Source organism: Myodes glareolus, chromosome 7 (assembly GCF_982192425.1).
Source record: "Myodes glareolus chromosome 7, mMyoGla1.1, whole genome shotgun sequence".
Classification (NCBI taxonomy): domain Eukaryota; kingdom Metazoa; phylum Chordata; class Mammalia; order Rodentia; family Cricetidae; genus Myodes; species Myodes glareolus.
In genome coordinates this window covers 84117994-84131596 of record NC_142032.1, presented here as the reverse complement: position 1 = coordinate 84131596, position 13603 = coordinate 84117994, and the positions used below count along the sequence as shown (strand labels likewise).

The window sequence follows — 13603 nt, the reverse complement described above, 5'->3', positions numbered from 1 at the left end:
CACACAGGTGTCTAACTCGAAATGGCGCAGGTCTTTTGAATTTTCAGAGCCCACCCCAGTGACATACTGTCTGCAACAAGGCCACACCTTCTAACCCTCCCCCAAACAGCCACCACTGGGGACCGAGTATTCCAATGCCTCTAAGGCCTGAGACTTGTGAGGTTATGGGGGATATTCAAAACATCACATTAGGTATATAAAAGCTCCAAAATATTGTTTTAAATTAATTTTATTTCCCTCATTAGTATCACCTCTCATTATCTGTACAAACTCTTGGGACTTTTTTTTTGTCTGTTACAAGTTTATCTACAGTATTTTTTATTGGTATTTATTTGATGTAATTTTTCTTTTCAGTCCTTCAACGATTTTATGCCTTAGCTTTGTCTATTTATATAAAGCACGGTTGAGCCTTGTGACTGAGGAATTTGAGGCACTTAATTTTAGGTTGGTTACAGACAAGTTTGCAAGTTAGGTGTTAGAAAGCCCGCAAATGTTCTCCTCAACTCTGCTCCAACTTCCATATTATAAATCTTGATCTGTTTCCCTTTTCATTCTGTTCCAAATAGTTAACAGAAAACTTACATACAGAATATATAAAGGATTCTCACAATCCATTGGTAATAGAATGACAGATGAAAACTTGGGGAAAATGTTTGAAGAGCCGATGTAAGAGTGGCTGAGAGGAGGTTGAAAGGCATTGCTGGGAAAGCGCAAACTAAAGCCATAGTAATGTCACTTCACGCACTGTGATGGCCACGAGAAAAACTGCCTGTAGCAAGAGAGGGCAAGGATGCAGAGAGACCAGAACCCTCAAGTGTAATACCCTCCTAGGATGTGAAATAGTCTCTCTCTCTCTCTCTCTCTCTCTCTCTCTCTCTCTCTCTCGCTCTCCCTCTCCCCCACCCCGTGTGTGTGTGTGTGTGTGTGTGTGTGTGTGTGTGTGTGAGAGAGAGAGAGAGAGAGAGAGAAAGAGAGAGAGAATGTGTACATGCATGCATGTTTTTGTGTGTAAGCATGAGTACTCAAGAGCCAGGGTGCATGTGTGGAGTCAGCCAGCAACCTCAGGTATCAGTCCTTGCTTCTGGAGTCTGAGGCAGAGCCTCCTGTCACTTCTGCATTCCCCGGCTGGCTGGCCTGTGAGCTTCCAGGCCTTCTCCTGTGTCTACCTCGATCTTGACGTAGGTGTTATTACAGACAGGTGCGTCTGTGTCCAGCTTTTTATGTGAGTTCTGGGGTTTCAAATTCAGATCCTTGTGTTTGTGAGGCAAGGACTTTACCTGCTAAGCCAACTCCTACCTCAACACACACACACACACACACACACACACACACACACACACACAATTTCTAATATGGTGCCTTTAAAGTATACATTGTTGTTTGTAGTAAAGTTTTAATACATGTACACATTGATCAAATCATGTATCATCTAAGACATTTATCATTTCTCCGTGAAATGCTCTTCCCGGTCATTCTGAAATATACCATCCATCAGTCCACCATAGTTATCTTGCTGTTCTTACAAATTCTATTTGACAATTCCTTAAAGCTAAATACAAATTAGTATAAAAACCAAAATTCTATGCCTTGCTATATGCCCAATTTTATCCCTTAAAAAATAATGCTGGCGTGACCGCAGCCGCTAGTCCAGGCAGAGACGACTAGAGTGGTGCAGATTCCCACTCGGCGAGCGCAGAGCAGTGGCTCATCCCGGACAGGCTGGTGCTGCCATGCGGGCCGGGAGAGTCACCCAAGTGGGCGGGTGGAGACGGCAGATAAAAGGCTTACAGGACATAGTAAATAGACATAAGGCTGAACATACAGCTGAACATTTATTACTTAAAAGAGAAAGAAAGACAGAAACAGAGAAAGGGAGAAAGGACAGAAAACATGTGTGCACATGCCAAGAGAGGGAACAGAAAAGAGAGAAAGATGGTGAGGAAAGGTCAGAAGTCGCTGGGAGTGGGCGTGGCTTGCCCCTTAAAGGGACCAGAGATCAAAAGGAATAACACCCAAGAGATGTAAAAACATGTGTTTACAAAGAGGCATTATAGGACTGTTCTTAATGACATTTTTCATCATTTCCGAAAGGAAGTAACTTAAATATCAAACCAATACAAGTATTAAATGGATAAAAGATATTTGAAATGTTAGTATAGTGGAATATTATTCAACAATTAAAAGGATGAACTTCAAAACATATTCCTTTTAAATAAGGGCCCCCAAAACTTGTAGCTCAGGATTCCATTGGTACGAAATACTCACAAATGCAACTATAAAAGGAGAAAATCGATACATGGTTTTCTAGGGTTGGGAGTAGGAATTCATTGCTAATAAACACAAGAGATATCTTTTAAAAGTTTTGTTTTTACATTTAATTGCTTATTTAGAATGTGAGAGTCTGAGTTGGTAGGGGTTCCAGGTTTATAGGTTAATGAAGGATGTTTTTAGTGTGGGGAAAATGTTGCAAAATTGAGTTGTAAGAAGGCCATTGGCCAGTATTTGAATTTACAAGACTGGCAAGACTAGAAAGAAATGAATTCATTAAATGCGCTGTAAGTAATCAACAGACAATAGCAGCATGAACAAAAAGATCACCTACACGAAATAGTGGCGTATAGGAGTTGGAAGTGTTGAAGCCGTCCTCTGTGGTTAGGGTGACCCAGGGCAAACACCACTATGTAAAGGAGGGAAGTCATGATTGGTTGATATTTTATTTCCAGAGGCCCTGGGTTTACATAGTGCAGCCTGTGGTTAGGGTTGTACTTGGTTTAGACCGGCTTCACTCGGTTATATCCTTCTGTAGTCAGGAAGCGCTTTGTTTCCTTTGTGTGAGATTTCCTAGACCAGGCTTCTATTGCTGCAGTTCCTGGATGGCAACCTGTTTGTTTCCTTGTCAGGCAGCCGCTCTCCACACTATGGGAGAGGTTTTGCTACTGTAAACTTACCAAAAGCATTCTTTTTATATTTCAAATGCTAAGTTTCAAGTTGTGCAAATTATACCTGTAAAAATCCACAGAAACACTTCTTTTCCCACACCAGTAAACTTAAACAGTTCTGAGTTTATTGAGATTATTTTCTACATTCTGGGCCTGGGTGACCAGTATCACATCTGACACTTGTTAGTGGACACAGTAACAATTAAATGCGCTTCACCACACTCATGACGGACAGGACAGGCCTCAACGCTCATTGTCATGATTGTTCTGAGAGGAAAGGGCTGAGTCTGAGCTTCAGGCCTTCCTGGCTGCCTTCCAAGGAATGAGGCTGGAATGAGCTTTGGCCTGAGGCGCTGGTCCCTGTCACTGATTAACCAGCCCTGTTGGAAGGCTGTACCACCAGCACTGCCCAGACAAAGATACCTACCTGGCCAAGCCCTTGTTGGCAGAAAAAATGGCTACCCGCTATCACCAAGCAGCGAGCGACAGCTACCTGGAACTCCTGAAGGAGGCCACCAAGCGTGATCTGAATCTCTCGGATGATGATGGCATGACACCCACACTCCTGGCAGCCTACCACGGCAACCTCGAGGCCCTGGAAATAATCTGCAGCAGAGGGTGAGCGATTTCTGTCCGGGCAGCCTGGAGGAGTCCACGGCAGAACCAAGAGGCAGGGACATTTGAGTGGACGGTTTGCCTCTTTCTAGGCTCTCTAAGTAGTTGGCTTTCAGAGAAAGAGGAGATTAAGTTAGGTGTGGTTTCTTTCCCTGTGAGAAGAGCCTCCTGGCAGTCACTCAGCCAGGGTATTCTAATTGTATGCATTGGAAATCATTTCCACAGAAGTTAAACAGTTGACTCTTTAAAAAGAGGTCACCATTCTTCTCAGCTCAGTCAATCCCCTTGGTTAGGACACGTTTTTATTTTACTTTTCAACCGTGTCACTAAAATCTACCTCTTCTGAACCCTCAGTTTTGCTGTAAGTTCCTAATTCTTGAATGAAATTTCTGGCTTCACAAGCTATAAAAGGGATCCCCAGGCCACTTCTACTTTATTAGTTTTCTCTCTAGGCAACATATATACACAATACACACAGAAATTAGTGAAGGAGAGGAAAAGAGAGAAACAGACAGACAGACAGACAGACAGAGAGGGAGGAGAGAGAGAAAAAAAACAGACAGAAAGACAGACAGAGAGAAAGTGGAGCGGGGAGACATGGGTGAGTAGTCAGGAGGGGAGACAAACAGACTGACAGACACATACAGAGGGAAGAGGGGGAGAAGGAGAGAAAGACAGACATATGCACACACTACTCCTTAAATTTTAATTCAAGTCTTTGCTAACTCTTATTCTGCTGGTCCTGCCATTGGTTAGAGGGCTAGTCAGAGTTGGCAGCTCTTCCTTAAAGAGATGGAGCAAGAGAGGAATCTGAGGGAGCAGGTAGGGGAAGAGGAAGAGCAGGGGAGGGAAGGAGCCAAGTGAATGTATTCAGTATATTGCATAGCTAACATCTGGTAGGTGACAGTCCTCCCTGTGTTCCTCCTCTTTCTCTTTCTTCCTCTCCCTCCTCCTCTGATTCTTCTTCTCCTTCCTCCTTGGTCCTGTCTAGAGGATGCTGATCAACAAAATGTCCTGGTTTCTGTTGTGGCAATCAGATTTGAGAGGGAAAGACAAGCAAGTGGTTTATAGTAGACATTACCAAGCCTGTTCTAGAGAGGGAACATTCAGCTTGTATTAGAAAGACAACGAGCTGATCAAGGACTGAAGGAAACATCTTTCCCATAAGATGGAGCACTGTGCACTGCAGGGATGGAAGATGTTGAGATTGGCTGGGCATGATTTGCCCAGGGACAAGACCAGCCTAAGTGACAAAACCAGACAACAGGAGCCTTGAAAGTTCTGTTAAGGACATGAGTCTCCAACCACACCCTGTGTTTACAAAGGACGCATCAGATAGATTTACGCTTATGAATATCGTTCTGGTGGTTGCCCGGTGCTTACAGAGAATGTTTAAGGATCTTCAAGGTGAACTGAACTAACATGTAACAAGGGGTATTGGAGGCTTAGGGAGGTTTGAGGTACAATTTGGATATAGAATAGCCGGTGATTAGAAGTGAGTAGATAAAGGGAGAGAGGGTCAACATCCATGTTTGGATTAAACAGATTGCAGATATGGACACTTCATTGAATTGAGGTACATGTCATGAGCATGCCCACAATCTTCACTGAATCTTCTGAAAACTTGTCCAAGATAAATCTTTCTTCTTTCGAGTCAATGCCTCGGTTTTTTGTTATAGCAGCGAGGGATCTCACATTTCCTTGATTTATAAGGACACTTTAGTATTATAATCAGTAAATTTACATCTCAGGTTAGCCCTCTGTTGGATATATTTTTTCTAATTTGCAGTGTTGTGATGATTATTTTTCTACATAAATCTTCATCCATACTTTTTTTTTTAGGGTAAATTCACAGAACTGAAGCTTTTGAATCAGTTGGTGTGAATCTTAGCCCACTGTGCTATGATCAAAGAGTACCACAGGCAAGGTCATTTCCAGAACCTTCCCCATAGTTCTAAGAGCAGCACAGAAGTCCAAGATTAGACTGGCAAGTAGTTCAGTGCCTAGAGCCCCAGTCTCCACTTCCAAGATGTCTACTTATTGCTGTCACCTCAGGAGGAAAGAAAGGTGCAGGCCTCACACAGTAGATGAGGCAAAAGATGGGGTAGCCAAACAAAAAAAGAAACGCAAATTCCCTTCCTTGCTAAGGAATCCCTTTCTCAAGGTGGAAAGCTGGTTCTACTGAGGATGAAAAGTCCGTGCTGAGCAGCCCTTGTCTTTCCACCTTGGTGAGCTGTGTATCTGTAACCCTGCCCCTTTTATGGTGGGGCCCTCAACACTGATTTATAAAACTGATTTTCAAAGATATGTTTGTGTGTGTGTAAAGGGTGAGTGATGGTGTCAGCATGCCACAGTGCACACGTGGAGGTCAGAGGGCAGTTCCATGTGTCAGTCCTCACTGTCCACCATGTCTGAGAGTGGTCTCTAGTTATTCACAGACTGGCTACCCATGAACCTCCAAGGACCCTTCCGTTCCTGCCTCCCCTCTTGCCAGAGAAGCACTGGCGTTAGAGATACCTCTGCATCTGACTTTATATGGATTCTGGGGATCTAAACCCAGGGCCTTTTGCTTGTGTAACAAGCAATTTACCCACTGATTCATCTCCAGCTTTCAAAATGCTTTTAAAGTTAGAAGTATCAACTATTTGTCATATATATTATAAATATGCTTACAATTCATATTTTAACAAATGATATTTTCTAAATAAAATAGAAATATTTGCATACATAATATGCTATATATACTTATCAAATACATGGATATATAATATATATTTTAAGTGCATAAATTTGTCAGCCTCTGCTATATAATTCTAACTTTAAGGTCATTCATTCCAAAATGCTAACCGATAAATATGATCTTCCAAGTTTTTCTTTTGCCCACATGCGCACATGTATGGTTTTCTTTAAAAAGGCAATCATCCAAAGCGTAAGGATAAATTAACAATATGACATTAACAATTTGCCCTTAAAAGCTGATACATATATCATTGCTTTTCATGGCTACATGATAGTCTATGGTATGGTTTAATCATTATTCACTTATTTTAAATTACCAAGTAAAAATTGCACAGCCAAGAATGATGATAGTGCACACCTATATTCCCATCACCGTGAGTCAGAAATGTCATGAGAATGATGCCAGCCTGGACTTCATAGCAAGTCCCTGTCTTCAAAATCATGCATATATTTATTGTATACAGTTTGGTATTTTACATACATTTGCATTATGGAATGACTGGATCATGCTAATCATGTGATACCTTTGCACACTTATCGTTTTTTGTGGTGGCGATATTTAAAATATGTCTTAACAATTTTCAAATATGTTGACACCATATTGTAGAGAGAATTGCTTGAATTTTTCCTTCTTAATGGATATTTTGCATCTTTAAACCTATATCACCACACTTCTCTCCCACTTCCAATCACTGTCTACTCAAAAGACTTCTACAGGTCTTATGTATTTTAGATTCCATATTTAAGTGAAATTGTGAGGTGTTTGTCTTTTTGTGTCTAGCTCATTTCACTGAACATAAGGTGCTCAAGGCTCATCCACATTTCAAAATGTAGGATTGTTTTTTCCTTTAAGGCAAGATAGTATTCCATTGTGTACACACACACACACACACACACATGTGTATGTATATATCTTTTCATTCATTCACTGATGCAGGCAAATTGATTCTGTAATTTATTCAATTAGTTGCCCGTTCATAACACTTAATTCCTTCTCGATTCTTGTTCTGCCCATGAAGACGGTTTGACTTTTGTTGGCTGTTGTAAGTAGAGTTGAAAGGAACAACCTTGTTCATTCAGCTTTGTCCAAGGCCTCATGTTCCCTTGGGATACATTCTTCAAAGTAGAATGGTGGCTTCTGGGGGTGCCCTGGTGTCAGCCTTTTGATCTATATCCTGCCAAGCAATCTGAGCCAGATAATGCTTTTCCAAGCGTGGTACTCACCCTGTGGTCCCACTAAAACCAAACAACCAATACTTTTCAATCATTTTCTGCTGGATAGGCAAACACTGGCAGTGTAATAAATTGGCATTTCCTTCATTATTATAAGTGCAAATAATTCCTTTTTATGTAGAAAAAACCATTTTGATAGAATTATTGTTTTCCAAGAACAGCTTTACACATATTCAAAATCAACTTCAAGAGAAGAAATTGGAGTGGAGCAGATGCTTAGAGTGTCGTAATTTAAGCAAATTACCCACTTAGCAACAATAACAAGCTGCTTTGAAAATTATTGACCAAAATTATTGCTTACTAAAAATCAAGAGCAAAATATGGCTTATTTTAAACTGCTTCTCAGAGAGTTTCTCTTTAGGGAAAAAATATCAACACTAGATTGAATCTATTGTAAAGAATCCATAAGATATTGACACTAGATTCAGTCTATCACACAAAGGTGCTGGTTTGTAGATGGCTGAAGAGATATATGCCTGGTTCTACTAAGAAATGTGAGTCAGAAAACTGGGTTTAGCAACAGGCATTGGAGTCCCAGCACTGGAGAGGCAGGGACAGGAGCATCTCTGGGGCTTGCTGGGCTGGGCAGTCTAGCTAATTGGTGAGCTCTACTTTCAGTGAGAAACTCTGTTTTAAAAAGAATAAAAATGAAGAAGCAATTGAGAAAGACAACCATGTTAACCTCTGCCTTCTATGGGTATGAACTGGAGCGTGCATACGTGTACACACACACACACACACACACACACACACACACACACACATACACACAGACATGTGAGTCAGGCAGCCATGGTGGTGCATGCCTGTAGTCCCAGCAATCAGGAGACTGAGACGGGAGGATTCAGAGTTGAAAGTCAGCCCTAGTTACATAGAAAGATTCCTTATAAACACTTAGAGGCAGAGAAAAGTAGGATTAGGTTTAGAAAGACTTCATGAAGCTTGACAATAATAAAATTAATTTATATTGATTGGAAAGCTGTCCTTAGGTTTTAGACGCACTAGGAAATCCCATGGACCATCTTCCTGAAGACATTTGAAATTTTCTCTAAAGGAGATCCACCTCGGCCCCATCTCAGGCTTTTCTCATGTTCTTTCTTGGATCTTAAAAGCATCACTAGAGCCCCGCTGAGATGGGAAAATTCACTGTTCTGCCTGAAGTCTATGGCCCTAACTCAGACCCTTAACACCCTGTTACTTCCTGCTACAACTCACCCTGCCCAGCTCTTCCTGCTTTAGTTTATCCAATCCAAGGATAATCCAGGCGAATTTAGTCAGTGCGTTTTTGTTTACACCATAGTCACATCTTGGCTGCTTTCCAGTGCTGCTTTGATGTCTAGGGTGCTTAAGGGGTCCTTTGAATATGGTGTTCAGTTAAGTAAATAAAAAGTGAGACCACGTGTTTGGAGATGAGAAACAGTGTTCCCCAAAGATTTGACTGTGCCAAGACTGGAAGAGGGGGTCTCCTTTGATCCAAAATAATTAAATTGGGCTAACTGGCTAGGGCCCTTTTAACGGAGACTCCCTAACAAAAACGGCATTATGTAGCATTTGCTTTCCTTAGATTCAATCTCACTTTCTTTCTTCCTTCTCCCATTCCTTTACCCATAACTCCATCCTATCTGGTCACACTGATGTACACCAGATATGCCACGTGATATCAGCCATCCTTGTCTGTGCCATGCTCTTCTCTGTGTGAAACAGGAGGCCAACCTATGGCTGGATCTAGTCCATAAATGAGCTTTTATTAGATTTCACTGTGGGTTTTTTTTTTTTTTTCATTTAAAATTGATCCAACATTTAAAAGTCCATGAAATTCTGGAGTTCAGCCTTTGTTTGAAAGGCGGATGTGGTAACACTGCTTCTGCTTCGTTAGGGCATAGCCAGAGCTGCCCTGCTACTGAAGTTTCTAGGAGCTTGAACATATCTTGGTCGTTGCTGAGAAAACCAGTTGTGTGTCTTCTTTGGACAGACTTTGAGATATCTGCTAGAAACTACAGATGATAAAATGAGAAAAAAATGCAGGCTTTTCCCTTTTGGGAGAATGAATTGGATAAATGGAGCATAACTACTTGATAAATAAATAAATAAACAAACAAACACTGTAAATACTTAACTACAAGAACTAGACCAGCATGGTGATTAACCCCTGCAACCCTGGTACGTGGGAAGCTGCAGCAAAAGGATCACCATGAGTTTGAGGCAAACTTGGACAACATAGTGAGTTCCTGCTTGTCTGAGAAACAGAGTAAGACGCTGCCTCAAAAACAAACAAGCAAAGGGCTGGGAGATAGTGCATTTGCGACTAAGCCTGATGACCTGCGATTGACCCCTGGGTCCCACAAGGTGAAAGGAGAGAACTGACTGCTGTAAGCTGCCCTCTGACCTCCATGCCTACACACAGAAATCAAATTCATTTAAAATTTGAAAATATTTAAAAATTAAAAACCCCACAAGAGTGCCAGGTGGTGGTGGTGCACACCTTTAATCCCAGCATTTGGGAGGCAGAAGCAAGTGAATCTCTGTGAGCTTGAGGCCAGCCTGGTCTACAAAGTGAGCTCCAGGACAGCCAAAGATACACAGAGAAACACTGTCTCGAAAAACCAAAATAAACAACAAACAAAAACCCCAAAAGTGTGTTGTGGTGGTAGAGTTTACCAAATGGCCATGATAAAAGATAAATATGAGTATGGAGAAGAGAGAGAGATGTTGATAATATGTACTGAATGTATGCATGCATAGTTTGCCACTTTTCTATGTTACATATGTGTATATATATGTCACAGGAAAATCTCTATCAGAGGCATTATCATTCTCAGTTAGCATAGAGTCATACTTAATGGAAATGTTACATTTTAATTATAGGATTTTAGTATGTTGCTTTGTTTCTTTGCTATAATTAAAATGTAACAAACTACTCAAAATAGAATCATTATGGTACATGAGCCTCCTTTGCAAGCGGGTAGATCTTTTCTGTTTCTGTTTTAGCTTTCCTACCAACAGTGGTGAGAACATTTTCAATTCATCCCCCTCCTGTCCTTCAGTAGGGTCTGTATTTGTATCTCAAGGCCTCACAGAAAATAGAAGCTCTTTTTTCCTGGTTGATTTTTTTTGTTGTTTTGTTTTCTGCATTTGACTCATGGGAGGGCTGACGTGTTAGCTAGAATGAACTCTCTCCAAGTCCTCCAAGAATATGCTAAGTTGTCAGGACAATTAAACACAGAAATTATTGAAGTTATATGAACTCACCATTGAACAAATTTTATTAAAATGTTTCTCTTGACTTTCACCACTTCACAATGAGTTCACTGTTCTTGTGTGTGCGCTCTGAAGTGACAGACGGCCATGGATGGTTACGGCAGAAACAAAATAGCATGCTATTGCTTGTTTCGTCTGGTCTCTGTACCCAGTGGGGTGATGTGGTAACATGAAAATTTTCGTGATGTGTAGATTTATACCAACATACACACTATATATCAGGGATTTGATTTTTTTTTCCATGAATGAGCCCATTGTTAAACATTTATAAGTATACTGTTGGATGATACTGTTCTTGGCTTCAGGGAAACTTATAATTGAGCTCAATCAGAATTAGGCATGGTACTATATATATTTCCTTTCTCTGAGTCATGTGACCCAACTCTGGCCAATGTGATATGAAAATGACTCTGCTAGGAAGTTTTTTGGGAAGACTTTTTTTTCTTCTAAAAAGGAGGCATAGCAAGAAGATGGCTCTCCCTGTTTCTGGCCATCTGGTATCTGGCTCTGACATAGCTAAACTCAGCAGCCATCATATGTCAACGTCAAGGCAGGATAAACATGCATTTTGTTGGTTGTTTTTGTTTTTCTTTAGAGACCTCATGTTCAGTAAAAAAAACACTTTAATGTGCATCTTTCATATTTTCTTCTCTAGTGGGGACCCTGATAAGTGTGACATCTGGGGAAATACTCCTCTACATTATGCCGCCTCCAATGGCCACACCCACTGCATCTCATTCCTGGTCAACTTTGGGGCCAACATCTTCGCCCTGGATAACGACTTAAAGTCTCCACTGGATGCTGCTGCCAGCAGGGAGCAGAAAGAATGTGTTGCTCTCCTGGATAAGGCTGCCACCATACAGAACACCACGAACCCCAAGAAGGTCGCCCGACTGAAAGAGCAGGCTCTGAGGAACGCCAGGAAGCAGATGAGAGAATGCGAGCGACTTCAGGAGAAGCACCAAAGCAAGATGGCACGCACCTATAGCAAGGAGGATTCTGGGACTTTTTCTTCTTCCCACGGCGCCTTCTCTGGGTCGTCCCTTTCAAAAGCTTCTACCGGCGGATTTGGGTCGCTGTCTAAAGGGATTAAAGATACCTTCAAGTTAAAATTTAAGAAGAACAAAGATACAGCAGAGCCGGTGGGGCAGGAAGACAGAAACGGGCAGAGGCACGTAATGGAAGTGTTCCGAGAGGAGGAGGAAGATGCATTTCCAGATGACTTCGGAGAGAAGCTCCGTTTCTCAGCAGGGAAAGCCAGCGATGTACAGCATGAATCTATTCTCAACCGTCCAGGCCTAGGGAGTATTGTTCTTAGAAGGAACAGAATACTGGACCTCGAGGACATCTCAGATAGCAAGAGGGAGTTGGGGTTTAAAATGCCCAGTGAGCTCTTCCAAAGACAAGGGGCAGCCGATGAAGAGGAAGATGAAGAGGGAGAGGCAGATGGCACTGCGGGTGATTTTCCCTGGGATGAAGATGAAGTCGAATGGGAGGAGGATGTGGCTGATGCCACTCCCCTGGAAGTGTTTCTGCGGGCTCAGCACCTAGAGGACCTCCTCCCCATTTTCATCAGAGAGCAGATTGATCTAGAAGCCCTGCTGCTTTGCTCCGATGAGGACCTTCAGAATATTCACATGCAGCTGGGCCCCAGAAAGAAAGTCCTTAATGCCATAGACAAGAGGAAGCAAGTGCTCCGACAGCCTGGGCAGCTGGTGGACACCAGCCTCTGATGGAGACCCTTGCTTAACAGGGTGATCTGAGTATGGGGTCATGAACAGTTCCCTTGGGAGCACCACAGGAGGCAGCCTGTACCTGATCTCTGTCCAGTGAAAGACCTCTGGGTGTGAGTGTTAGGATTTTAGAGAGGACCCCAAATATAGAGAGCCAGACTCTGGGAGATACTTTGTGTTCGGGTAAACCATCAATGGGAAAAGCTAGGAGACCTTGGAATAAGAAAACGGTGTTTGTCCTCATGGCTTTGCTTTCTGTGTAGACCAAAGGCTCCACTGGTCTGAAGCATAAAGCCCAACTTAAATGGACCTAATCCTTTAACAGATATTTACAAGCAATAGGGTTGGGTTTACAGTATTCCTATCTAAGAGTCAGGACAGTGTGTAGCACGTAGGGGGATGGCAGAAGGAAAATGTGAGGAGCTTGTTATGGAATACATTTCTAAAGTTCATGTATGAAATACTTTAAAGAGGTATGTAAGATTGTGTAAGATGATAAGGGTGGGCTCTTTATTCCATGTGACTTAAAGGAAAAGAAAGATAAATTAAAGGTGTGCTCACACAGGAAGAAAAAAGAACAGCAGGAGGGCAGCTGTCAATCAGCCAACAAGAGCACCCCCCCAACCTCCCAGGAAAATTGACAATAGTTTGAACTTCCAGCCTCCTGAGATGGGAAAAAATAAATTTGTGTTGTCTAAGCCACTCTGCCTGCAGTGTCTTGTTATGGCAGCCTAGGCTGACAGTGTGATGTGTAAACAAGGGGACCATGAAGGGAGAGAAAAAAGGTTTAGGAAAACAATGCCTGACCATTTCACAGTCTTCCTATGGTTTAAGTGCCTTGTGAGATTTAAAAGGAGATAGAAAAAGTATAGGAAGACTAGTTTTCGGAAGATTGATGGCAAAAGTAAATGTTATACATCCAAGCTTGTTGTGCGTGCCTTCCCTTTGTGAGTGTGTATCGGCAGTGCCGCTGTCTGGGTAAGTGTGCTAAGTTATAGTCTTGATCTTACATGTAGCCCAAAGAACCAAAGGCTAACAGCTTGGTCATCTGCCTGTGGAGCTATTGGGAGGAGGTAGACACCCATC

At 42.0% G+C, this 13603-nt stretch overlaps 1 protein-coding gene across 1 annotated transcript; it reads left to right on the top strand.

Annotated features, from left to right (window-relative positions):
• The first annotated feature begins 3331 nt into the window (after positions 1-3331).
• On the top strand, positions 3332-13219 carry Anks4b (ankyrin repeat and sterile alpha motif domain containing 4B). Its single transcript, XM_048460400.3, has 2 exons — positions 3332-3557; positions 11440-13219. Exons 1-2 carry the CDS (start codon positions 3394-3396, stop codon positions 12515-12517), a joined length of 1242 nt encoding a protein of 413 aa, XP_048316357.1. The 5' UTR covers positions 3332-3393; the 3' UTR covers positions 12518-13219.
• The last annotated feature ends 384 nt before the right edge of the window (positions 13220-13603 follow it).

Bases quoted from the DNA above. Each gene is read 5' to 3' on its own strand.
- Anks4b (XM_048460400.3), top strand. From the start codon at position 3,394: ATGGCTACCCGCTATCACCAAGCAGCGAGCGACAGCTACCTGGAACTC. The intron at 3,558-11,439 runs GTGAGCGATTTC...TTTCTTCTCTAG, and splicing joins GAAATAATCTGCAGCAGAGG to TGGGGACCCTGATAAGTGTG.